The sequence below is a fragment of the Pangasianodon hypophthalmus genome, chromosome 6 (genome assembly GCF_027358585.1).
Source record: "Pangasianodon hypophthalmus isolate fPanHyp1 chromosome 6, fPanHyp1.pri, whole genome shotgun sequence".
NCBI lineage: Eukaryota > Metazoa > Chordata > Actinopteri > Siluriformes > Pangasiidae > Pangasianodon > Pangasianodon hypophthalmus.
This window is the reverse complement of record NC_069715.1, coordinates 24,512,546-24,538,276: the sequence shown is the minus strand read 5'-3', so window position 1 is coordinate 24,538,276 and position 25,731 is coordinate 24,512,546. Positions and strand designations below refer to the sequence as shown.

Below are 25,731 nucleotides of genomic sequence, written 5' to 3'. Positions count from 1 at the left end.
GAGGTCATGTGTATTGCAGAGACCACGAATAGCTGAAACAAATGGCGCTGATTGTGGGAGGTGTTACTGTAATCAAACCAGTGAGGATCCCTGTTTACTTATGCGCCCAAGCCACCAATGAAAACAAAGAAGTGACGACGCTGGCGTTGTCATGCAGGGGAGCCCCGCCCTCCCCCCCAGCCGGCCTCGTCACCATTCAATCAGTGTGTGTTTACTTGCTCAGGCTTGAATGAGTCTCCGCTCTTCTCTCTCCATGGGAATCAGATCGGAGTCTTGCCACACACACATACACACACACCTCTAACCCTCCCCCACCTTGCCAGAGGCTGTATTACTGTGTGGGAATGTTGTGAGTGGTACAGCCAGAGTGTGGGTGTGCTTGCAGGGGTGATAAATTGTGTGTGTGTCCTTTCATACCCTTATCTCACATAGATATGGGTCTATTGAAGCAGAACTGTGTGCACTAGCAGTACAGAGTAAGTTATTCCCAGTGCAGGAGGGAACACAGCTAATGAGCTGTTACACTCAAACCTGTTGCTTCTTGCTCCCCGGAACGGGCACATTGTGTGAATTTCTGTGACTGACATTTTTAAAGTTGAACTTGCAGACAAAATATACACAAATATACACAATGCTTAAGTCTGGCTGGAGATTTGGGACTGTCTGCTTAAACTTGCGTGTGTGTGTGTGTGTGTATATATATATATATATATATATATATATATATATATATATATATATATGTGTGTGTGTGTGTGTGTGTGTGTGTGTATGTATGTATACGTACATATATATATAAAACTCAGACATATTGTACCCTGAACTTCATTCAGAAGTACTAAGAAAGTCTGGTTTTAAAAAGAAAATATTAATCTAGCACTGTAGCAATAAATTTGACCCAAATATCTATATCAATCTGTAAGATCTGAATTAGCTGTTTAAACAGAGTTCATTTAAAAATCTCAATTTTGTATTTAGAGGTACATCAAACTGGATAACAATGAAATGCAATAAGGCTACAGCACTTTCTGTCATCTCCTAGTAGACTTACACACATCCTAACATAACACACAGTAACAGCTTTCTCATACAACCAAACTTTAGAAGTGAACGAAGAGAAAAAGCAATAACTGGTAATTTTTTTAAATAACAACCTTGAGCAGTGAGCAAATGAAAGCTAAACTGGTGAACAGGCAATCTATTGATATATAGGAAATATGGGACCATGTTTGTGGTTAGTGTTAGTGGTGTGCTGTGGGATTATTTCTATATAAAAAAAAAAACAGGATGGAAAACACTGATCTAGACAGCGTCAGAAAGACTCCATAAATCAGACAGATAAAGCAAGAGAGAGACTGAGACAGATAAGAGCTAATGCTATCTGTCCTTTTGTCTTTTTCACGCTTGTGTGGAACACGTTGCAGCAGCTCTTATCAGACCTCCATCCTTCACCAACACCAACAAGATCATCTACATGCAGGCAAGACCCTGAGCAAGCCAGGAAATTATCGGAAACGTTCTAACGGAGCACAACAGGGCACGGCCCCTTTGAAGCCTCTGCAAATATTTGCCTGCTGTCCAGTTAACATGTTTGTTCTTTAAAACGTCCAGGATGATAAAGTTTTAATGGTGGGAGAAAAAGTAAGAGAAAGAGAAGTTTCTCTGTCTTACTATAACTTCACTTTCTCTCTCTCTGTGGCTGAAAACAAGATCAAGATGGCTGCCATACGCTCTTTAAACCTTATATTAGTGCCATCCTGAAAAAAGATGACTCAGATGTTTCAGATCTTTTCGCGTGCATATAGTGAATGCATCACGCTGAAGTCACAAATGTTAACCGTTCACACATGTGTATCTGAACTGTTGGCCTGTGGCAAGCGTGCAGCCTGTGTGTGTGAGTCAGGATTAGCTCATAGCAGAGCGCTGGAAAAGATGAGAGCTCCATAAGAGAGTGACATCACTCAGCACCAGGCGACAAGGTGCCAACTCCTACACTGAAGTGCAGGCGGAAAAAATAACAGCCGATAACCCGATAGCCTTTTAGCGGCACAGAAAAAACATAGCAGAACAACTTTGCGTGCGTGTCTGCTTGTGGCTTTATCCGTGGCTCCTCCCTATTTGTGCTCTTTGCAGACGGAGTGTGAAAAACATGAAGGCTCCATTTGGGAACACTAAGTCCAGGCCAATTTGTGAAGCTCCGCCTCCACCGCTCCCAGCCACTCTGGAGATTCCTGTAGACGCATGTCGGCCTTCTAACTTTTCTTCTGTTCCTTTCTCTCTCTGTTCCCTTCCCCCTCTCTTTGGGTCTACCTCAGTCAGCCCCCCTTTGTACTCCTCCCTCCCTCCCCCGTTCTCTGTCTCTCTGAGTGAAAAGGCCTGGAAGAGATTAGGTGCAGCGCTGCAGTATAAAGAGATCTGGCTCTGACTCAAGTCCGTCTGCATGTGCAGCAGAAAAGCGTCCTGCCTGCTCTGGGCCTCATTCGGGGGGTTGGCAGGGGAGGGTGAGAGAGGAGGAAAAGAAACAGAAAGAGTGAGAGAAGGGCAAGAGGCAGAAAGAGGGAAGAAAAAGAGATAAACAGAGAGAGCAACAAAGATACAAGGAGAGAGGGGGGGGAGAGAGAGCGAGAGAGAGAGAGAAGAAACATCACAAGAAGGAGAGCAGAATGGTAGATCCTTCTACCATGACTTCTGTAATACTATTTCTTTTTTTTTTTTTTTTGGTAATTTTACCCCATATTCTATTATTTTCTTCTATCCAGTTCCCACCCACTAACTAGTTCGCCCCATTGCCTGCCAGCTATCAACCTGGGAGCTTTACAGTAATGCAACACATTCTTCAGACTTAACCAAGACACAATCTATGCCTGGGAAATAATAATAATAACAATAATAATAATAATAATAATAATAATAATTCATTGCATTTGTATTTTAAGCACAAAGTTTTGCTGTAGATTTACCTCAGAATGTTAGCAAACTAGCTATACAAATACATTGTTTTTTGTCTTTTTGTAATAACCAACCATTATTTGTATTATTAACCATTATTTATATTATTTGTAATAACCATTATTTGTATTCCCTCACAGACATGCATTCATCACACAGCAAACACCTCAACACTATCCTCTTATTCACAAGCTAACAAAATTAGAAAGTACAATCAAAACTAGAAAGTAAAAGGTCTGATTGGATTCAGCAGTTTATTATCAGTTTTCCTCTTTTCTAACTTGGACAGAAAAATATTTAGTTTTAAGAAAACCAAACATTAGCTAGACGGCTAACAACAGTAGCTCACTCAACGTAGCTAGCTACCCAACATTCGGAGCTAACTCACCAGATAAACTCTGTTTTAACCATTTATACAACCTCTACAGCAAATATGACAAACTTTCATATATCAAAAGTTCAGTTATGGATATTATTATTATTAACTATTAATATTTTAACATTAATTGGGCACAGTCACTCAGGAACTCCAAATTAGTTTTTCCAATTTTTTTTCCCGCAGTGATTGGGGACGCAGATTCTATCTATAAGCTTGAAGAATAACAAATATGAACAAATGCACTTCTAGGCATTTCCATTTCAGCTTACTATCTGTTGCCAGTCCTAGAGGCTAGTGCGATAAAGTTAGCAGGAAAACAAGCACCACATAACACACGCTCCTTCATCCAAGAAAATGGTATCCAGTTTTTTGCAGTAAAGAACTTATCCCCCCTTCTCTGCGCTCTCATGCTTTCCCACTCTCGCACTACTCTCTCCCCCCCCTCACATTACAACTAATTCTGGGGCCCACCAGACACATACATTCAGGACTTATAAATCTTCAAAGAGCTAAAAGTTTCAGAGCGGCGTTTCAGTTTCTCAGAGGACGTGGCAGGCACACACACCGTTTTCCAATTTTCCCATGAAACCACCTCTATGAAAACCATCTCCGTAACGTCAACACAGACCTTCTACGCAGAAAAAGGCTGATGTTTCACATGTTAAAAAAAAGAAAAAAGAAGACAGACAGACAGAGAGAGAGAGAGAGAGAGAGAGAAGAGAAGAGAGAGAGGAAAAATAAGGGAATGTTTTTAGGATGAAGGGAGAGCACTTCCAAGCGTGAGTAACTCAAAGTGACATAAGCAAAAGCCTTCATCTCTTTGTGAGCCATACGGATGGAGAGGATTATAGAAAGTGGAGCGAGAGAGAGAGTGAGAGAGCAGGGAGGGGGGGAAAAGGACAGTTCTTTTTAAGACCACCAATGCTGCCCAATGTACCAACAGTTTACGAACTTAAATTGAAAGACATCTGGTCTCGTTTAATTAGCATGTAGGGAAACTAATATTCAACTATTGTAACAAGGAAGAATAAAGTTTCTGTCTGCGTAATTCAGAAGCAATAAACTGTATGTGCGCGTGTAGTAATGAGTGTGTGCGCACATACACACACATAGCTGAGTCCTGAGTTAGGAGCGGTTTTGGCTAACCTCAATATGAGTCACGGGAAGTGGGAATATACTCAGAAAACTGTCTCTTTCACTCACTCACTCACTCACACACACTAACCAGATAGAATCTCAATGAGTCTTCAACCTACAAAAGGCCATCCATTAACTTTAGAAACACAAGTCATTCTGCTGTATGTTGTCATTCTAAACTGGTGGCTTGTGCATTGCTTGAAAGAAAATCTTTAACTTTTTCTGTAGAGCAGTGTTTTTCCAACTGGTGTGGCATTAAGATCAAATCAAGTACGTTGTGGAAAATGTTCAGAATGCACCAAAATAATGATTATTTATTAAAGCCATTAAAGGTATAGTCCATGATTTTGGTTGGAGGTTAAATGTAGCCATTTTTAAAAATGTAAACAAATGCCATCCTTCTCAGCATTTCTTCCAAAGCCATGCCCCTGAAACCCATGCACAGCAACTAATGTCTAATGCATAAGAAGGAGATTTATGAATTCACTGGCAAAATGATTGAGATGCCTCCTTTTTCTGATTGGTTGGAGGTTGGTGGTCCACAAAATTTTTTTCTCCTGTTTAGAGAGTCTGGAATGCCACACAGAGCTTATTGAACACACTAGAATGTATGAGGAATTTTGCATAATAGTATAAAATAATATACTGTGAAGAGCAATAAAGCAAAACTGATAAGCAGACCTTCCAGTGATGATTGCATGAAATAAAGGAAATATTGGACCATACTTAGCATGACATTTTCAGTAGTTAGTGAGAGTTGTGTGCTTTGTTGTGTATTATTTCCGTTTATAAATATGCAGAGGCATAAAATGATCGTAGAACTCACCATAGCGTGGGTCGAGCCGTGGGTCCAGCCAGGATGTTGTTTTATTCTTGTGGTTGATGTAGTAGATCTCTCCCTCTGCTGTGATTGCCTGCTCCCAGCCTTCAGGAAGAGGACCTGAGAGAGAACAGCTAGGTAAGAGCTCGACCACCAACACTGCAGATTCTGATAATTCACGTATTATGTAAAAATGATTTTTTTTTTTTTTAATTTAAGAATCCCCCATCCTCAGTCTGAAAAAATGGTATCGATGCATTCCTAGTTCTCAGTACATCTGAACTCGCCAAAGTTTCAAATTTCTTCCCCTTTAGACCAAGTGTAGTGATCAGTCAAGACACTTCTTATGATCTGGCTTCTATAGTTTTGAGTCTAAAGCCATTAACAAGCAATAGAAGCTATAGTCATTGTTAAATCATTACACACTAAACATAGACTTTGGTTTCTGATTTGGCTACATAATACCATTTGTGCATAAACAATTTGATGAAATATATTAGAGGGTGTATTAGAGCAGAAATAACAGACTAAAGGACCATGATTGCAAAACTGTGGCAAACACACAGATAAATAAGTGATGAAAGAAGACTACTGCTGCTTAACATTCCTACAAAGCACCATTATGTAGGAGAAATGGGCGATATCGCAAAAGTAAACAATCACAATACTTAAAAACATTATTACTGACATTTTGTCAACAAACATAAATATTATGATGTACCATGATATAGTAGTATCATAAAAATGGTATGAAAGATAACGAAACACAGTTAATATCAAACAATCGGTACAAAAAATAGATTTGGTACAATATTGCCAAGTCAGAATTAAAGGGCTGAGGTATTCAGAATGATTAAGTGACCTCTGAACGTTTTTATAAACACAGGGTGGAGACTACAAAGGGCTTGTGAGCGGTAGGAGAGGTGGAGAAGAGAGCAGTGTGTTGACGTGGGGCAGGACTGGTCATGTTTTACGACTCCCAGATCTCCTCCAGGCTTTCAGATAAACATCAGCTCAGCATGTGCTGCAGTCACACTCCTACAACTCCTGCACTTCAAGCTTCCGTTTACATGCGTGTGCTGCTTTAGCTCAGGTGCACGTGGTAAACATGCATGAAGATAGTCCGTGTGACGTGTGTGCACACCTGAGGCCGGGTTCAGGAGGTTTTGCTGCTGAACAGGGACAGGGCTGGCTGAGTTCGGCTGGGTGATCTGGAGCATGGCCTTGCGAGGGTCCTGCCAGGTGGTTGACTGGTCAATGTGGCTGCAAGGAGAGAAGAAAACGCCATTTAATAAAAGACATATAATCATTAACTGCCACTGATATACAGCTTTGTGCAAGTTGACACCAGCAGTGCAAATTCAGCATGTGCTAAGATCAGCTATACCAAAATGATGCTGAATTCTCAAATCTGATTTGGTCAGTAGGTGTTGATTAATTTTTTTTTTTAGCAGCAGCTCTGATGTGCTGGCTATAATTCAAATGATTAACATTAACGTGCTCCTTCAAATACGTTATCGTTTCTATAGTAACAACTCATTGAAAGGGACGTACAGGGGACGCTTGACATGATCTATGGTGTGCTGGTATGTAAGAAAAACGTCTAATCATTGATATTGTATAATGTATTGTGAGAGACTCTATTTCTCTATAGGAGAGAAAATTCATATTTAAATTTATGGAAGGAGTCTCTAGTGTCAGCACTTTGTAACAGTCAGTAAGATTTCTGCCACGTGACAGTCTTCAGGACAGTGAACATTTTGCGCTTTCTGCTTACTCAGTAATGTGACGAGCTGCGTTTTTTTTGTCTTATTTGAAGATAAAAATTTCAAGAGGAAAAAAAGGAGAGGCTAGTGTATAATCAAAAGGTGTCCTTAGACATAAGGTACACGAAGGAGGCTCTGCACGATCATGTTATCCACCCTATGTAGTGAGCATAAATAGTAGTGCAATAAAAAAATATTTTTTTAGGCATGAAGAGGAGTGAAAAATAGGCAGTTTTGTAATTTTCTTTTAAAAAAGTTTTAACCTTCTGAGGCTTTTGCTAATGTTTATAAAATTAGAGAGTCAATGTTTCAATGCATTCAAATATTAAACTTTTAATGTAAGTACATTTCAACTGCATTTTTAAAAACTTTAACACTCATTGGTAATGTTACTTTTACCAAAGGTGAGAAGCTAAAGCACTTGGAAGTAAAATGTAACATGCACAGTATACTAGAAGTAAGTTCTCAGTGCTACTGAGCAGAAAGGTTGTGAGTTCAAAACCAAGGACTGCTAAAGAACCCCTGCTGGTGTATTTCTAAAAGATGTCATGGAGAGGAATGAAAACAGATTTCTTTGGTGGGGAAAAAAAAGAAAAAACAAGCAGCGAGCGTCTGTTCCAGTCTAGCAATGACTATTTGTTTGGCTGGTGCTGTGATGATGACATCATGTTATTTCTCTTTAAAACGGTAGTTGATGGAAAAACACTTCACATTTTCTTGGAAATTATGTCACAATCTGGATGGAATCATAATTTTTGTTGTTGTGTGCTTTGATTGGTTGTAATCGTTTAATTTAATTGAAAGGAAGTGGAAAGAAAAGGAAATAACTCTATAAACAGTTCTACACACTGCTGTACCATACTCAGAGCACGGTTTGGGTCTTATGACCGTCATAACCAGTTAAAAATGACACATTTACAGCCTTCCTCCTGCGCAAGCTAAGGCAGTTGAACTCGGCTGACAGCGTGCTGGCGACTCGAGTCCATTTGTCTGCCGAGACTAAAAATAGTCATGTTTTGGGAGCTCGTTTCACAAACCCGAGTTTGCTGTCTGGTAGGGCAGCACTGAGAGGAAGAGAGGAGGAGGAGGAGGAGGAGGAGTGAGCAGCAGAGCAGAGTCAACTTTGGCCGAGATTACATGTGATCTGCTCATGAGTAGCAGACTGGAGGATCGCTGGAGTGTAACATAAAGAACCCAGCGCCTTTCAAGGAAAAACCATCCCTGAAACACACTCCGGTGCTGACACACACGCACGCACTTGTGTTTATTCAGTGCCTAAACAAAGCAGGAGAGGGTTTGCGCCTTTCGGTCCTGCGGGGTTTGCGTGGTGCCTTGCAGTTTGCCACACTTAAAGGTTAAGCAATGTGTTAACCACGAGTGGTGAAATGAGGACTTTTCAACTTGATATTTATTCTGACCTTTTCAAAAAATCAGCCTTTTTCAAAAACATTTAGGACAAAATAATGAAGCTCAGGTTTTCTTTTCTTTGCGTGAGATCTTTTTCTCTACAGAGAACGCTTTACTCTGCCTGTGTGGCAGGGAGGCATTTCTAATTATTGCTTTGTTGGGACTTGCTGCTCGATTAAGATGGAAGGCTAATCGAGGAAAAGGGCTCCCTGGCAGGCCGGGCCTGTCTCATTCAGGCAGGGTCACGCCTAGGGCTCTTCCCAGCCAGTTCTTTCTCCCGCTGCCTGCTTCGCCACACTGAAGTGTCAGCCCATTGAACGATCTGGCGCCACTTTTCCAAAGCTTTTACCTGACAGACAAAGGCTCAGACAGAGCTACGACCCCGAAAGGCCCAACACTATTCACAGCGATCCCCCGCTTTCACCTCCGCTTCCAGTGCTCGCCTCTTGGGCCCGATTGGGGAGCTCTGACATTGAAAAATAATGACGTTATGGTGGGATTTCAGTTATTCTAGCTTTTCCTTGCACATCCATGGTTACATACTTCCCGGGAATTGGTGCTGATCTTGCCATTACTCTGTATATCATGTTTGCACCTTTGATAAAATGACAGCAAGACCTCATCTTATATTCCTGCTATTAGCTGTGGTGTTTTCTGACAACATTGCAAAGTACTGTACACCTCATTGTGGTAAAAGACATTATCTGACTCATTTTCATTCAACGTGTTGTACTAGCTGTGATGTTTTATGACAGCTTTGTGTGGCATTGTATTGTTAGCAAAGTTAGCTAGCAAGTGGAACAGTTTTGGCTTAGAATAAGTGATCCAAGCTCTGGATCATCCATTATCTGTGCATTAGGACTGGGAGCCTATGCCAAAGAGAGTCGATTACAGAATCAAGGGTTGACTCCAAAGCTTCAGGTCAAATTCCGCTGTCGCTGTCTGCTAAATGGCTCCTACCAAACCACAGATGTCAGTTGTCTGGCATGATTTTAGTTTGGCAAAAACAGAAATGTCAAATTTCTAAGAAATAATAGTTTACAAAAACCACTAATGCTGAAGCATCTTACAGCAACCAACACTATGAAGCTGACAGAAGATTCAGGTAAATGTTCAGTCAACCTATTATTAATGAATTTAGTTACCATTAGCTCTTCAAATTATGCTAGGCTGCTAATTTTATCATGAATGTTCAAAGAAAATTAAGCTTTAAGGAGCGCTGACCAGAGAAAACTGTGATGCAAGTGCTGGATCACTCACACAAGGATAGCATCACATTGCTATGCCTATAACTGGTCAACCTGAACCCTCATTATAAAAATTGCATAGGACTGACTCTTGGAATTAAAACTGATGACCTAAAGTTTCTGGAATCAATCAAAACATTCCTAATGTGCAGTTTCTGCAGACTGACAGTTCTCATCTCCATGTAACCTGTAATCAACGAGAACAGATTTTGAGAAGTATCAACGTTGTGTTGTTCGATATTCGTTCAATTATTCACGTTTGTGTTGTTTTGATTGATCGTTGCTTTCACTTGTGCATAAAGAGCAAGTAATAGTGTGGCTTAAAGGTAAACCCCTAGCTGTCTTGTGTCCCATAAAGAGATAGAGAGACAAAGAGTGAGGCAAAGAGGGAGAGAGTGAATGTCTAAGAAACACAGAAATAAAGTACGTCAGAAAGAGTGTCTGACTCAGCACTTCACCCCCTTCCCCCACTACACCACCCATTTTCAAGCCCTTCTTGTTTATGCTTTGCTGATCAAAGGCGCTGCCAGAAACTCCCCCTAATCCCCCCACTGGCACACCAACCTACCCCCAACCACACACACACACACACACATCCACACGGAGCCAGGAAAACGGCCCAGCCCGCTGCAGATGAGGGCAACCGGGGGCCTCTTGAGGAGGGTCATGGGGGAGGGATGACCGTCAGGGAAGAAAAAGAAAAGAAGCAAACAACAAGCGCGGAAGCAATCCCTCAGAACTCCTCTAGCTGAATGGATCGCTGTGGTCCTGTTACACTCTGTGTCACCCCGACCCTCCCCCTTCCCCGGCTGCTGGAAACTATGACGGACAGGGAGAGAGGGAGGAAGGGTGAGAGGGACAGAGGGAGGGAGGGAGTGAGGGAGGGAGGATGGGAGAAGAGAGTTAGTGTGTGTGCGTGTGTGTGTGCACATATGTATGTTAGTTTTAATTGGTGCACAGGATGTTGTGTGTTGAGATCTCCTCTCTTGGGTTTCAGGGTTAACCTAGAAGCAGGCAAACTTGCACAGGTGGGCTTTATTAGTCCTAGGAGCTTACACACACACACACACACACACAGCTCCATATTAGATGTGTAAACCGCTGTCTCTCACGCGCCGAACAGCCCAGACTGAGGCCCTCACAGGGACTGCAATGTACGAGACACTTGAGTCCCTGAACTCAGCCAACCATCTAATTCTGGCTTCCCAAAATTACATAATGCTCAAATTTGGCCTTTTTTTCTCTGAAACACAGTGTAGCGTTTCAGCCCAAACCCCGAATCTAACTAATAACAGGCTGAAAAACAAAAACAACAAAAAAAGTCCTACACACGCACACGTGTTACACAACACAATGTGTTATTGTACTCGCAAATACAGGGGTCCAGGCCAAAACCTTTATCGTTGTCTCACTATCCTGCTCTGCAAGTTCATGCAGTTTCTCCTCTGCTTTCCAGCAGACATTAAGCAATTCAGAACCTCAACACAACTCTTTCCCAGAGCGAGTGAGTTTGGGAAAGTACCGGGAAATGGGAGGCAAACTGGATCCCATCCAACAGAAACAATGGAGACACGTGGACGTATAGAAGTGCTTATCCTGCTTTCTAAGCTTCTGGAATTGGGGCACCCTGCTCTTTCCTAGACAACTACGGTTATTTTTAAACCCGTCTTGTGCTACATTGTTTGTGTGTTCTTGCACTTGTGAATTTATATGGCGGTAATAAGATAGCCAAAAGCGAATCTCTTTTAAACTTCTGTGAGAAGTAAATGAGGCTCATTTGGACTTTTGGTCAATGAGCAACCAGTTCTAGTCATTCTTTAGTGGAGTTATTGCAGACAGTCTGTCTGTTCACACACTGCACACTAACACCTATGGCAACAGTATACAGTGCTGTCTGGGGGAAGAAAAAAAAAAAAAAAAAAAAAACAACAAAAAAAACAGCGTCCATGTTACGGTTAATACTCCCAGCCACAATCTCAGCCTCAGATGGTCCGTCACTTTTCTGTTCACAAGCTTCAGAATGTTGAAGGCTGCAATCTGACAGGCTCTCAGCATTTCAGTATGTGCATTTCAAACAAACTTTTAAGCACTGCGACAAGCTTTTCGCAGTAAGATATAGTCACTGGACTAAAAAAACCTCCACAAAATCATGTCTCTAAAAGTTATCAAAGCGTTCTGGTTGAAGCAGCTAGCGGAGAGCAACATAGGGATGCATTAGCAAATCAACAAAATCAATAGAATTCTATAAAATAGTTGGCAATGAATTTCATTACAGATTATTGGGTCTATGTACAGATTATATGTTATGAAGCATGCTGTGTCGCACATATACGTAGTTCACCTATTGTTTTCTACCCAGCAGGTTTGTTTTTATTTTAAAGTAGCAGGATTTTTTTCCTACTCAATAGCTTTGATTTTTTTTTCTACCTAGCAGTGATAAACCATACATCCTGTAATTTTCTTAATGCACACAATCAGAGTTGAATAAATCATTAGTCTAGGCACCCGAGACAAGAACATTGTATGTCTGGGCAATTAGCTTTTTATACACAGTTGCCAAACAGACAGGTAGGCTCAGTAGGCTAATGGTTGCCAATATTTTTTTTTTCTTCTCTCATTTAACTGCTAGAGGAAAAAAAAAAAAAAAAAACTTTTCCAAAACCAAAGCTTATATTTGGTATGTATATTTTAAGAGTTCTGTTGTAGTATTATTTGATTTTTAAATGAATATTTTTGGTATATAGTATATTTTAAACATAACCCAACATAAAATTCCATAGATTAATTAAAATTCTGTGGTTGGTAGTCTGCCATGTCAGGTAAATTGCTTTTTTTTTTTTGGTGAAAGCAGGCCATTCTTGGGCCTGTTTAATAGCCAAATGGCTCACTTGACATTAGAGACATTAGAGGCTCAGTTACGCCACACATTCCTATTAAACTGTCTCTGCATTTTCACAGAGGCATTGGTAGTGACAGCCTAATGGATGAAGAACTGCAGAGGATGGTTGTCCAGTTTTTAGACTAGGCCATGAGAAAGGAAATGGGATTGATTAAGATACAGAACATTGCCATATTTAGCATGTCTGAGTCTGTCCAAGTACACAGTTGAGACACCTTTAAAAAGACTTATGACTATGTCTCAAATTGTGCACTATAATCTTAGACAATACACCATGTACTTGACTATGCAGGGTAGTAACATGTCAAACGTTAACAGACTAAACTAAACAGAAATGACAAATTACCGTGTGCTACGTCATGCCACGGACATACCTCGACAGGAACAACTACCAATTTTAAACCCCAAAATGTCCACCCAACATGTTTTACTCCTAATTTACTTCTGTGAGCAGCAGTCTCATTCAACGCACTGGCTATTTTGAAAACTTCAAACCTCAGGGGGCTCTGATATCGCTTCATCTGAGATGCACCGTAAATGGTTCTTTCGTTTGTCATTCTAGGAGAAATCTTTAATAAAGGGGATCGCTTTCAGAATTTTTTCCAAGTAAGCCCACCATCCATCCAAAGACTTTCTATTCTATTCTTCTAAACTTCTATTTATTTTCTATTTCTATTTAACTTTTTTTATGTAAGTGTACACTACACCTGGGTGAATTTCGCAGTGCACACCACTTGCACTAAAATTATGCAAAGTACAGAGGTTGAGAGGTAGGTTATGAGTTTCAGGAGTGTTTCTTCAGCCACACGATGACAGAACCATATCATCGTATCAAAGATGTGTGGTCTGTTTCTCTTTTCACGGACCTTGAAAAGAGCAAGTGGGAGACGGAAAGAGAGCCTTGACCCCACAACTGTCTCAAACTGAGATGGAGTGAGAGATCAAACCCTAGAGCAGTGGTGGTGGGGCAGTGGAAAAGGGGGTCTTTTTTAGGCCCTTTCTCCAGATGTCATCACCATGGCCTTTGCTAAGGAAATCAGTAAGCAGAGGGAGCTCTAGGGGATTGTGGGGGGTAGTGAGCTCACAGGATTGGGACTGGACCCACCCAGGCACTAAACACAGCTCTGATTGATGGCCCAATTATCAGGATCCTGTTTATTGTGCTGCTGTTATTTATAACAGAAAGGGGCAGAATGGGTGGGGTAATGGGGGTGTTATTGGGGGGGAGGGAGGGGGCGGATTCCCAGACTGCTAGAAATAACTTTCAATTTACTCTTTTTTTTTTTTTTTAATACTACAAAAATACCCTTTAATTAAGGAGACCATGTGCTTTGCTGATTCGTCATGCAGTCATCCCTCTATCTGAGGCTAAATCCATGTTAGGCCTGAGCAGATCACTCACTTTTAATTAAGAACTATTCTCATCTGATACTGACTCACGATGATCTAAACCAGCCCTCAACTATTCTGACCTCTGTGTTCTGCTCAGCTATGAATCAGAAGAAAATAACAGAGCATGTAATAGCCATTGTGGACAGACGAAGCCTCAGATTTCTCCCAGCTTCTGAGAAGTCTCTACCTACAAAAGCTCTTTGAGGAACAAGGCTTTCCTTTTCCTAACACCCCAGCAAGTGAAGCACTGAGAATCCGAGGTTTCCATCAGCAGGACATCATCAGCAGAGATTACCACATGACCCTCTGACCCCTTGCCCAAATTAGGCTCCTCTTTGAAGACGGGCTCACATCACACAGCAAGTGAGTCTTAAAGGTGGGAGAGTTGGAGAAGTGGGAAATCGACTCAGTGCTGATAAGAGACCAAGCATGCTCAAGAATGAAGCAATATGACACAAGAGAAAGTCTTGCCAAACTTGGCAGAGAGAGAAAGCATTCGTAATGGAAAACACTGCTATTTGGGACAACCCTTCCTACAGAATAACAGATGTGCCAGAACACTGAATATACTGATGTCTAGGATACAAGTGTCTTTTGCAGATGTTAACACAATTCAGTGTCAAATTAGCGTCCATCGTGAAGCTCTGTGAACCAAAGTGTTACCCCATTTTCCTCCTAATTGGTCATTTTGACAATTCCCACTCTCCCTGATCACATGTCAACTAGCAACCAGGGAGTTTGAAGGTGCTAGCATGTGCTTCCTTCAAGACAGTGCATCTTTTCAAACTGATGCTCATGCTACTTGAACACCCGAAGAAGCGTGCTAACTGCCTTCTTCCTCGTACATGAGCTCACAGATGCCCATGATTGGTTAGTTTCACTCTGACTGATGGCGAGAGACAAACACCATCCCTTCATTCCAGAAAGCATGGCCAATTTTGTTCTCTTGGACTCCTGGCCAAAGATGGCTGTGACATCATCTGGACTCAAACTTGTGAGTTCCCAGCGACTGGGCCAATGCAACACTTGCACTGGGCCAATGCAAGTGTTACAACACTTTAAATACAAAAAGCAAACTAGTAATATCAAGCGGAAAAATACAGTGGCATAGTAAACAGTACAGATCTGCGAATTCACCTCAAACTGTTGTAGTGTTGCTGATCAGCTATCAGTCTTCAGAGAGAGCTTTTTAGGGAACATCCTTTTTGATCACAGGCATATCAGGAACATGGAGTTCATGTTGTTACAGGGTTTTGTGGTTGTAGTTGAGCTGGTGGTTGGTCTGAGATTCTGCTTACTCTGGTCCCATTTGCATTAACAACCTCACACTCCCTCGTTTAAGTGGCCACACAAACAAGCTCCAAATGGAGCCGGGGAGAGAAGTGCAGATGGTTTAACACTCGGTGACCAACCACAAAGCATACAGCTTTTAGTGATTACACCACCGAATGGTGTACAATGTACTATTACTGAGTCTAATGGGCAGCATATCAAACCTGTTAGCTAAGTTATTAATAAGTTAACTAGCTGTCATCTTCAATCATCTTTTACCTTTTTGCATAGTTTATTTTAAAAAAAATCACTGTTTAACAATATTTATGACTGTTCTATTAATAGAATCCATTAGAGCAAATTAAGTTGGCCAATTTGTTACAAACGCAAATCAGCCAATCATGTGGTAGCAGAGCAGTGCATAAAATAATACTGATTCCTGCATCTGCGTAAAAAATCTGCAGGAAAAAATGTGACGTTGTTGGTGTTGATCTCATGGGTTTTTTCCATACACAACAGCCTCTAAAGTTTACACAGAATGGTGAGAAAAACAAACAAAAAAACACCCAGTGAGCAGCAGCAGTTCTACAGGAAGAAATATCTTGTTGATGAGAGCGGTCAGAAGAGCATTGTCAGACTGGTTCAAGCCGACAAGAAGGCTACAATATCTTAAATAACCACTCTTTACAACTGTGATGAGCAGAAATGCATCTCAGAACACACAACGCGACAAAACTTGAGACTGATGGGTTACAACAGCAGAAGACCACCTAGGGTTCCACTCCTGTCAACTAAGAACAGGAATCTGAGTCTACAGTGGGCACGGTCTACCCGAAACTAAACAGCTAAAGACAGGAAAAAACAGGCAATTTTTTTCCAATCTTCAACTGCTTCAGGGAACTTTGACTAGTAAGAATGCATGGTTATTAATCATTATTAATGGTGAATTTGAATTCAGAGTGTGAGTATTGGGCGTGGCAACTTTACTCAGAAAACTTTACTGTTTCAGTGCCTCTGGCAGCATCGCAAACTTCAGTTCACCCCTGTGTGCGTGTCTGTGTTTACAGCTCAAGGCAAACCATTTGCAATGAAGCTCTAAATAACATGGTCTGACGGTGAAAAACGAGCGCGCACATCGACCCAGCAGGGAATCCTCCAAGCAACACTCTAACCTTTTCCCAATTTGCAGGTTTAGCAGCTTCTGCATTTCCTCAGTGAGCAAAAGTCCAAATGTTAACGACTCTAGAAGGAAATAAGGGGGCCATTTTGGTTTTATGGCACTTGTGGCCACAGTGTTGGTGGCCTAATGGGTAAGAGATCACCAAGCCGTGCTAATTAAAACAGTCCTCTCACAGTTTACCCTCTACAGCCACGTCATCCTCACCTACTTGATGGAGGACTCGAGCTTTCAGTAAGCAGACTCACGTATGAGACAGCATACAAGATGGCAGATCCTTCCAGCGAGGGTTTTTAAAAGCTTCAGTTTACTTGCTTGGATCTTGGCCCAGGAGCTCATTAACAATTATTTGACGCTTTTATCCCTTTCATATGGTTACACCAAGGCTAGAAACTATTACACCATGTTTTGGCCTCATTTAGCCCATCGCTTCAAGGAACAAGCTTGTACAAGGCACACCTTTGTGGACTGATTACCAGCAGAACTGTTCTGAGGTGGGGGTGTTGAGGGCAAGCATGATTCCCATCAGAACGGCCTGCTCTGGCTTTAATAAGACAACCAAGGCCCTGATTAGCCCGTCTATTTGGCCACAGTCTCTAAATTAGGGCCCTTCATTAGTTTATGACCCTGGCCAGAGCACTTCTGCCCTGTGAAGCCCTTTTCCCCTCTGTTTTTTGAGGTGGGGAGAGTGGGGGTCCATCTCTACCCACCCAAAACGATCTCTAAACAGGCAGGCGAGAACTAAACAAGGCGACCCCCCTGCCCCCCGGGATAAATCAAAGCTTACGGCAAACTGCTTGGGGAAAAAGAGGGGAGGAAAAGGGACAGGTCAACATGGCATGTTGACCTTTTCCCACCCTTCTCTTCAATGGGGTTTATAATGGAAGCTGGCAGACAAGTGGGGGAGAGAGGGAAAAGAGAGAGAAGGAGAAGAATGGAAGCCAATAATCCACTTCCCCTTATCTCTTTCAGGCAAACAGAAACCTGCGGCTGATTATTACGTTATACAGGTGCTTTAATCTCGGCAACCAAAGGTCCCAAGTATCTGACGGGTGTCTAATCTCAATCACAGAGAGAATTAACACCAGAACTAGCATTAAATCTGAGGAAACTTTGACCTTTGACCTATGCTTCAATCTAACTGTATTATCTTGTGTGTATTGATGATCCACTGCAAAGCTGCCAACACTGTTAACAAGGGAAACCTAGCAGGGAGAGAAACAACAGAATTTTACAACAAAAACTTTAGTGTATGTTGATAAACAGGACACCTCAATGCTAAATTCATAAATGATAAATGCATTCCGTGAGGGCACATGATTTTGGAGAGAATGTAGGGGTAAGGCAAGTTAACTAGCTAGCTAATTTATTACTCCTCCCCCTTTAGAGTCACCAATCCATATACCAGTGGGTTTTAAGAAGTGGGAGGAAACCGGAGATCCCAAAGGAAATCCAAACAGATACAGGGAGAACATGCGAAACTCTACATTGTAAGCTGAGCTCAGGATCGAGCTGTGTACCTGGAGATGTGAGGTGACATTGCTATCCACTGCTATGGCTAAACCGTAATTGTTGGCACTTCTGCTGCTGGTGCCTGGAAGGGAATGATCTCCACCATGACAGTAAATAAGAATAAAAGACCCAAGTCACAGACACAGTGCGTCCCTCTGTCATACTTTCGCTATCTTTGTGTTTCTGTTCCTTGAATCACTCGTACTCTGTTGACCATGTGTCAAGGCTGCATCACAAACCGCACTTCCATTCATGCTGAAACGGAAAGCTGGCAGTCCTGATTCGAGTCACTAAAGCTGCGTGACTCACACGCGGCCGAGCCACAAATAGAGTTCCTGCTGAATGGTGTTAAGACTTCAAAGAGCAGAGTGCAGTCACAAACACACACACACTCCCTCGCTCGCTCTCCTGCCATGTCCATCTTTACAGTAGTATTCCAATTTTTTAAACATTTCTCCATCAGTTGCAATTTATGCACAGCACGATTGAATTCTCTAATCTGATTAGTAGAAGGTGGTAGTTAATTTTCGATAAAAGCAGCTCTGACAGTAGTACTGGCTGTAAATCGAGTTACAATTATAATATATCCTAATATATTATCATTTCTTTTTTTACATTTATGGAAAGAGTCTCCAGTGTCAGCGTGTTGTTTAACGGTCAGTAAGTTTTCTGCTACTGATGCCACTTTGCATCAGTAGTTTTACTGAAAATATCACCAGAGCTTCTATAATATAGACTTCATTATTACTAACAGTCAAAGATCAGAAAATGTATCATATTGTAAAACATCTCAGTATATACACACACACTTACAATCTTACATTGATATTATATTATCATAACACCTATTTTTTTTTTTTAACACTGCCATTACTCTTATTGTTATTATTTAACTTTTTTCCCCAATTCCCACAACTACCAACTAGGAAAGGCAGGTGCCAACTTGTGCTTCCTCCAAGACACAAAAGGCCAAGCTCCTCATCATTGCGAACTGCTGCTCATGCTGCATAACAGGGTAGTGTAATACATTCACCATTCACCATAGCTGCCCTATCAATGGCATACAACACTGTAAATGATCTTTCTGAAAAAACAAAACAAAACAAAACAAAACAAAAAAACCCCTTGGACTTTTTCCATCCTTTCTCTCCTTTCCAGTTTCATGGAGGTCACATGGGTGCAGACTCGGAGGAAAAAAAACGACAAAGCTGTTGACAAACCAAATCGGTGCCCTGTGGGAAAGTGAAGCACAAACAGAGCCGAGGTCAACGCCAAACAGAGAGATGAAGAAAATGCAGCTCCCGTCTCTCTCGATCCCCAAACAAAAGGAGGGGAACAGAGAAAGAGGGGGGTACACTCGGGGGCTGGCTCAGCTCTGTGACGCTCACTTGTGCATTCAGACACCCAAAGAGACAGTGTATAGAGATCAAACAATGCCCACACACAGACAGGGGACTCCCCGAGTGCGTGTGCGTCTATTCTTGAGAGACCCTTTTAAAAATGGTTGCCGTGGACCTCACGTTTTTCTCATATACACCATTTTGGAGCAGAGTGTGCAGACGTTAAACCCTCATCATTGTCTGATGCATTAGGATTTGGGAAAATTTCCAGACATTAGTTTTGCTCTCGTGAGCCGAATCGAGTTTTTACCCCCCTTTTCCCCGTCCCCCTTTTAAAAGAACTACTCCAAATGAAGCAGATGTCCTCCAGATGTTTCTCCTCCAAACATCTGGGCTTCAAAAGCTCTCCTTTGTATCCCAGTAAATCTGAGAGTAATCATGTTCGGCCAGAACCGGCTGGTCAGATGGCTCGCCAAATTTTCAAACCGCCGATTAACTTTACGTGCAAAAAAATATAAATAAGAGCGGACGTCCCATGAAGATGTTCTGCACGCCATTGAACTCTTTGGTCGGGTAAATAAATATTAGACAATGCTCCTTAAAACGAATGACGCTCAGATACAGTTGCGGCAGTACCCATTATCAAGCATTGATAAAAAATGCAACAAGCCTTGTTTTTGTGTTTAATCAAAAAAAAAAAAAAAAAAAAAAAAAAAAAAGATAAGCGGTCCTGCTGCAACCCATACCCAGATGAGTTTAGCAGGCCTCTCTATCCTGCACTCACTCTTGTGGCTACACTGGTCCTTTGTTCCCATCTGAAACATGATCCACTCACACACACACACACACACACACACACACACAGGAAGCCTGAGCACTGAGGCTAGCAGGAAAGTTCTGACCTATCGCAATGCAGCTGTGTGTTTACAGACATTAGAGGACTCTAGCTCATTCGAAGTAGTGTGTATTCCCGTTAACACTCACAGCAGTTCAGATCGCCACACGTTGTGATACACTCCATCACCTGTATAGTGAAAGGATTTTGGGTGGAGCAGGGTGGTCTGACTCTGCACCACAATGAAAAAGTCACTGCTGGATTATTCACTGCGCTATAATGTGTATGACGTAATTATTGTCTAATTGGTAACATTACATAACGACAACTATGTTATCGTGAACATTGCAGCACTACAGCTACTTATTGTGATGATATTAATGTATATTGTGATTAGGGCTGTTATGGTTGGAAATTTTCAAGGTGTCATAACCTAGCCAAAAAAATATCCCGGTATTAATCGAACAGTTAAAAATGAAAAGGAAAAAAAAATGTATAAAATTTATTATGTACATATTTGTACATACTTCTACATATAACAAAAACCAAATGAAAACAAAAAGATAGAATCCCACCATTTTTCTTCATTCTTTCTTTCTTTTTAGAGAATAACTTTTCCATAAAATCTTTTATGCTATCAGTATTTATCACACTGTCATTAAAGAGAGCATGGCTGCGAAGAAAGGGAGCATGTTGAGGCAAAAAAAATTGAGTGCGCAAAAACTGCTTAGACAAACATAGATAGCGGTTTCATTTAGTTCTGGTCAGCAATGCCATGTTTTTCTGTGCTTGTTGTTTATGGTACAAATCACAAACACTCGGTTGTTTATGGTACAAATCACAAATATGCTACGAGTGGCAACAGAGATAGCAGTGTAACGTGTTTACAACAGTAGCGGACACATCCAAAGAGTTTTCCGCATACCCTGCGCTGAGAAACAGAGGCTGCTGTAGTATGATTATGAGGAAGTTCAGAGGGAGGGCATTACAAAATCTCTGGGGAGTCGCAGCCAGATACAAAATGGATGAAAACCACTGGACTAAAGAACTTCATACAGTCCAAAAAAAAAAACCAGTAACAGGCAGAAAGCACTTTAAACAGTATTTCCAAAGAGTCAACGATGGGGTAACTGTCCAATCATACACTGTGAATAACCGTGACACTGTAACACCTCTATTCACAACTACAGACTGGCCTGCATCAGTTTGATCAAAATTATTATTCTTGAATCATGCCAGTGAAACGAATCTTGAATGGCACCTCTGAGATTAGCGAAAACAACAAAAATCATGGTCTGTCAAGGCACTGACAATCAGTTGGCTTCCATGAATATATAATTGCAGAGCAACGGACGTTGTGTGGAGGATTCACTCACTGTGTCGTTCATGTGGCAGCTGGGAAAACTCTGTGGACAAATACGCTATGCAACCAAGTCTGTGATGGGTCATTACAAACGAGGTGGTCTTAAGCTGACTTGTTCCAACACGGATGACATTAAGGAGCAAAACCACAGAAGGTGGTTTCGTCTTTATGCAACCCTCAACAATGTTGCCTCCACGTTACTTGAATATGCTTCGGCCTTTAGACTACGCTAATGTCATGATACTGATCAAATGTTATATTTGTACTGGGTAAGCACCATTTCACACTCACAAGATAAATTCTGTCCCGTTCACTAGGCAGCGTAAACTCCCGTCTTCTAGTATTGTTTATTTTGTATGTATATAAACGAGAGTGGTGTGTATTTCTTGGAAAAGGAGCACTGATTCTCTCAGGGTTTGAAAAGACAAGCCATACTACTCTTTTAACTAAAGAATCGATCATTTTAATTAAGCAGTTATTGTGATACAGGCTATGAGTGTGCACGGAAGTCAGAATCAGAGAAGTTGAATCATTGAAAAAAAATGTCAGCAAGAGGTCAGCTTGGACTTATAGTTTTACACTGACACTCTCTGTCTCACACACACACACACACACACACACACACACCTGACAGCCCAACCCACTCTGAATCACTTCAGTCCTAGTGATTAGGGTGCTGCCAATAAGTCACTGTTAGGCCTTTAAACAAGCCCTTTAACTGCCCAGCATTGTGTTTGAACCAGATTTTACTTCACTTCTAAGTCATTTTGGATCATACCGTATATAGTTTTTACAAATTTTTTTACAAAAGCTTTGGTTCAGTGTGTGAAGGGGAAAAAAAAAAAAAAAAAAACTCATCTGAAAGCTCAAACTACCCAGATTCAGTTCTAATAGTAAGCAGAGGTGGGCAATATGGTATATAATTAAATAATAATTTTGATATATTTACTGTGAACTTGAACACAGCCTATACATGCATTTAGAGTTGCTAAATTTAAAAAGCCTACAATAACATATGGTGCTGGAGAGAGTTTTGTTTAACCTTTACAAAAACAAAGAAAATAAAACAGGTGGGCGGAAAAGTACAAAAACAGGTTCGCAAAAGTACGGTGAAAACATATTGTTACTGAATTTATCACAATAATCTTATCATGTCATCATACTGCCCAGCCCTAACAGCAAGGAAATAATAAAAACTCATCAGCGAGTGAGCACAAAGCCGGCAAAATCAAATAAAAAAGCTGCCGTAAAACACTCACTTAAGGAAGTATCTCTGGCCAGACGGGGTCTTGGCCATCTCCCAGCCTGGAGGAAGGGGCACATCATCAGGGATCTCGTAGGAGGGCTGACGCAGGTGCTGGGGGGAGGTGCCTGCTGGGGTCAGGGTGCTCATCGTGCCGGATGTGACGGCGCTCAGCTGCAGGGAGGCAGGCGAGGAGTGCGCCCTGACATGCTGTGGAGTGAGCGTACCGGCCGTGCCTGCATCTGTACTCGCCTTGAAGAAGAAAATGCACACAACTCACATAACACAATCTGAAACCATTACCTACCACAGACGTGTGGAGTTTAATGACATAGGCAGGTAGTGGGCCATTCATTTGCGAAAGAAAAAAAAAAACTGAGGGTGAGTGCAAGTGAAGTGACTCACAAGACAGCATGAGTCACGTTGCTATTGCAAGAGATTAAGATGAGAAAGAACGGATGTGTACGAGATCAGCGGGTCAGTCACATGATTTATAATATGAATAGCCAGGATCTGGTGCAGTGACCATTTCAGAGCTGAATCAGACACATGCCAAGTGTGCACAAAACTAGTGGTTAGAATACAAAATTCTACATGATAGCAAATTTCCAGTTTAACCAAGTATATCATATTTAACATTTGAATAAGCATACATGTAGAGATCAGGGGTAAATCTGAAAGTTTATGCTCCCCCCTTGATGTGGCCTAGTCTGGTAGGAGTAGGACAGGAAACACAAGAGGCCTGGCTTGGGAAAGCTCAAAGAACTCTGTGGCCGAATCCCTGAAACGGCTCCTGATTGAATATCTAGTGCACTAGATAGGGTGTAAAAGACGTAATTTCATATCCTGCGTCTTTACTTAGCGAGTGCACTTTATGTAGGAAGTAGAGAGCCATTTGGGATTGAATCACTGTGATTATGGAGAGGAGAAGAGCTGCTGCGCATGCGCGCTGAGTCAAGGCGTATGTGTAACCCAGCGAAAAAACACTTTTTGACACAAAATTATAATATAGCATCTCATTCATTATAAAAGCACGTTTTTTACAAACGAATTTAGGAAAGAACTTTAGGATAAAACAAGTTACTGGCGTGTATTACAATGTTAAATGATGTTTGAAGAGAGAAGCTGTCCAAAACAGCTGCAGAAAAATCAATAATTTATTTCGAAATTGTGAGAAGTATGGTGAGTTCAAGAGCAATAATATTTTAGCGCTTTCGTGTTTAAGTGTGCTTCGTTTCATATCCTGTGTCTGTACTTATGTAGGAAGTAGGGAGCCACTTGGAATTGAACCGCAGTGATTCAAGGAGCGGAGGAGAGCAACTGCGCATGCGCGCTGAGTGAAGGAGAGTGTGTACGGGGCAAAAAAAACTTTTTTGATACACAAATATAGTATAGATTCCTCACAATGTGTTCAAATATATCACTCATTAAGATACTAGATTAATTTTGATGTTAGGGCATGAAACGAAGATGTGTGTGAAGTGTTAATAACACTTTTTATACAGACTTTCTTGTAAAAGCAAGTTCTGAGAAACGAATTTTAGGATTAAACTCTTTCCAAGTTCCTGGAGTGTATTAAAAAGCTAAATGATGTTTTAAGAGACAAGGTGACCCAAACAGCTGCAGAAAATGTAGCAATAATTTAGAAATTGTAAGAAGTATAGTGCGTTCAAGGACTATATATATATATGTATATTTATCATTATCATATATTCACATATTATAACATACATTATCATCCAGAGCGACTTAGATTTACCTCATTTTTATACAGCTGAGCAGTTGAGAGTTAAGGGTCTTGCTCAGGGGCCCAGCAGTGGCAGCGCTGGGATTTGAACTCACAACCTTCCGATCAGAGGTCCAACGCCTTAACCTCTGAGCTACCACACTATCCCGGGGCGCGCGGACGGATATTTATTTATTTATTCGGTCGTTTCGTGTGTAAGCGTGCTCTTCATCTGTATTTACCTGTCTGGAGTGGGATTTGGGCTCGGGTGGTTTGAAGAAGGAGTCTGGCAGCTTCCTCATCCTCATTGGCACGGATGGGGGCACAGCGGCGCTTTTGGGGTTCATCACGGCGTTAAAGAGCGCCTCCAGATCGGTCTCCGAGTCTCCGCGGACATGGACCACCTGGTGTCCTGCGGGGGGGTTATGCTGGCTCGGGTCCATGATTTCAAATCAAGAAGCAAAGACCCAAAAAAAACCTCCTTATTTAAAAAAAAAAAAAAAAAACAAGCAGTAATCACTTATCTGACTGAAGCGCTCAAAGACGCGTCAACCGCGCGCAGAAAGTCCGAACTGCATCAATCTGAACGAGTCTAAACTCATCCGCGCGCCGCGCTACTTATCCAAATACTGGCGTAAACTCGCTATCCAAGCCTGGCGAAAATAAACACACGGCGACGGTTTATTTTTCCGCTCGGCCAGGACCCACTGCCCAGTGTAGAAACGCGCATATCTTCCCAAACTTTCCCGATTAAAAAAAAAAAAACTTCTTCCAAAAACCTCCAGGAATCGAAGTTTCAAAAAGTTTTAATCTGAAAGCTGGACACCTTTTCCAGTAAGTGGAGTACCACTTCCAGAGACATCTGCAAAGCGATTTCTAGGCACTGAAAATCACTGCGCATTCACTGACCAAACTTTTTTTTCTCTGAAGTTCTTCAGCAACTTTTGGGGCAGGACATCAAACTTTCTTTTTTTCTTTTTTTTTTTTTGCGTCACGTGATCAGTGAGTCACAGAGGGCGGAGTCTTGGGCGCGAGAGGGCAGCACGGCAGTTCGTTTCTAGAAGTTTTGGAGTCGAATCCCGGTGTCCGTGGAGTCGATTCCAAGATTCCAAGCTTCAACATTTTATTTATTTCACACAATAATTTTAGTCATTCTCGATTCTACAAACTAAATCACAGGACATAAAAGTAGATGGTCTCAAATAAAAGGTGTAATATTAATAAAACCTATAGTACATCTCATAATTTCTGACTTTGCCTCGTCTGT

The 25,731-nt window shown here is 41.5% G+C and overlaps 1 protein-coding gene across 1 annotated transcript in view; it reads right to left on the bottom strand.

Annotated features, from left to right (window-relative positions):
- yap1 (Yes1 associated transcriptional regulator) overlaps positions 1–25,417 on the bottom strand; it is a 35,308-nt gene extending 9,891 nt beyond the window's left edge. Inside the window, exons 1-4 of the mRNA XM_026914057.3 lie at positions 24,707–25,417; positions 22,755–22,990; positions 6,430–6,548; positions 5,292–5,405 (exon numbers count right to left, since the gene is read on the bottom strand). Coding sequence (XP_026769858.1) covers positions 5,292–5,405; positions 6,430–6,548; positions 22,755–22,990; positions 24,707–24,907 — 670 coding nt within the window. The 5' untranslated portion in view covers positions 24,908–25,417. The remainder of the gene's footprint in view (positions 1–5,291; positions 5,406–6,429; positions 6,549–22,754; positions 22,991–24,706) is intronic.
- Between the last annotated feature and the right edge of the window lie 314 nt (positions 25,418–25,731).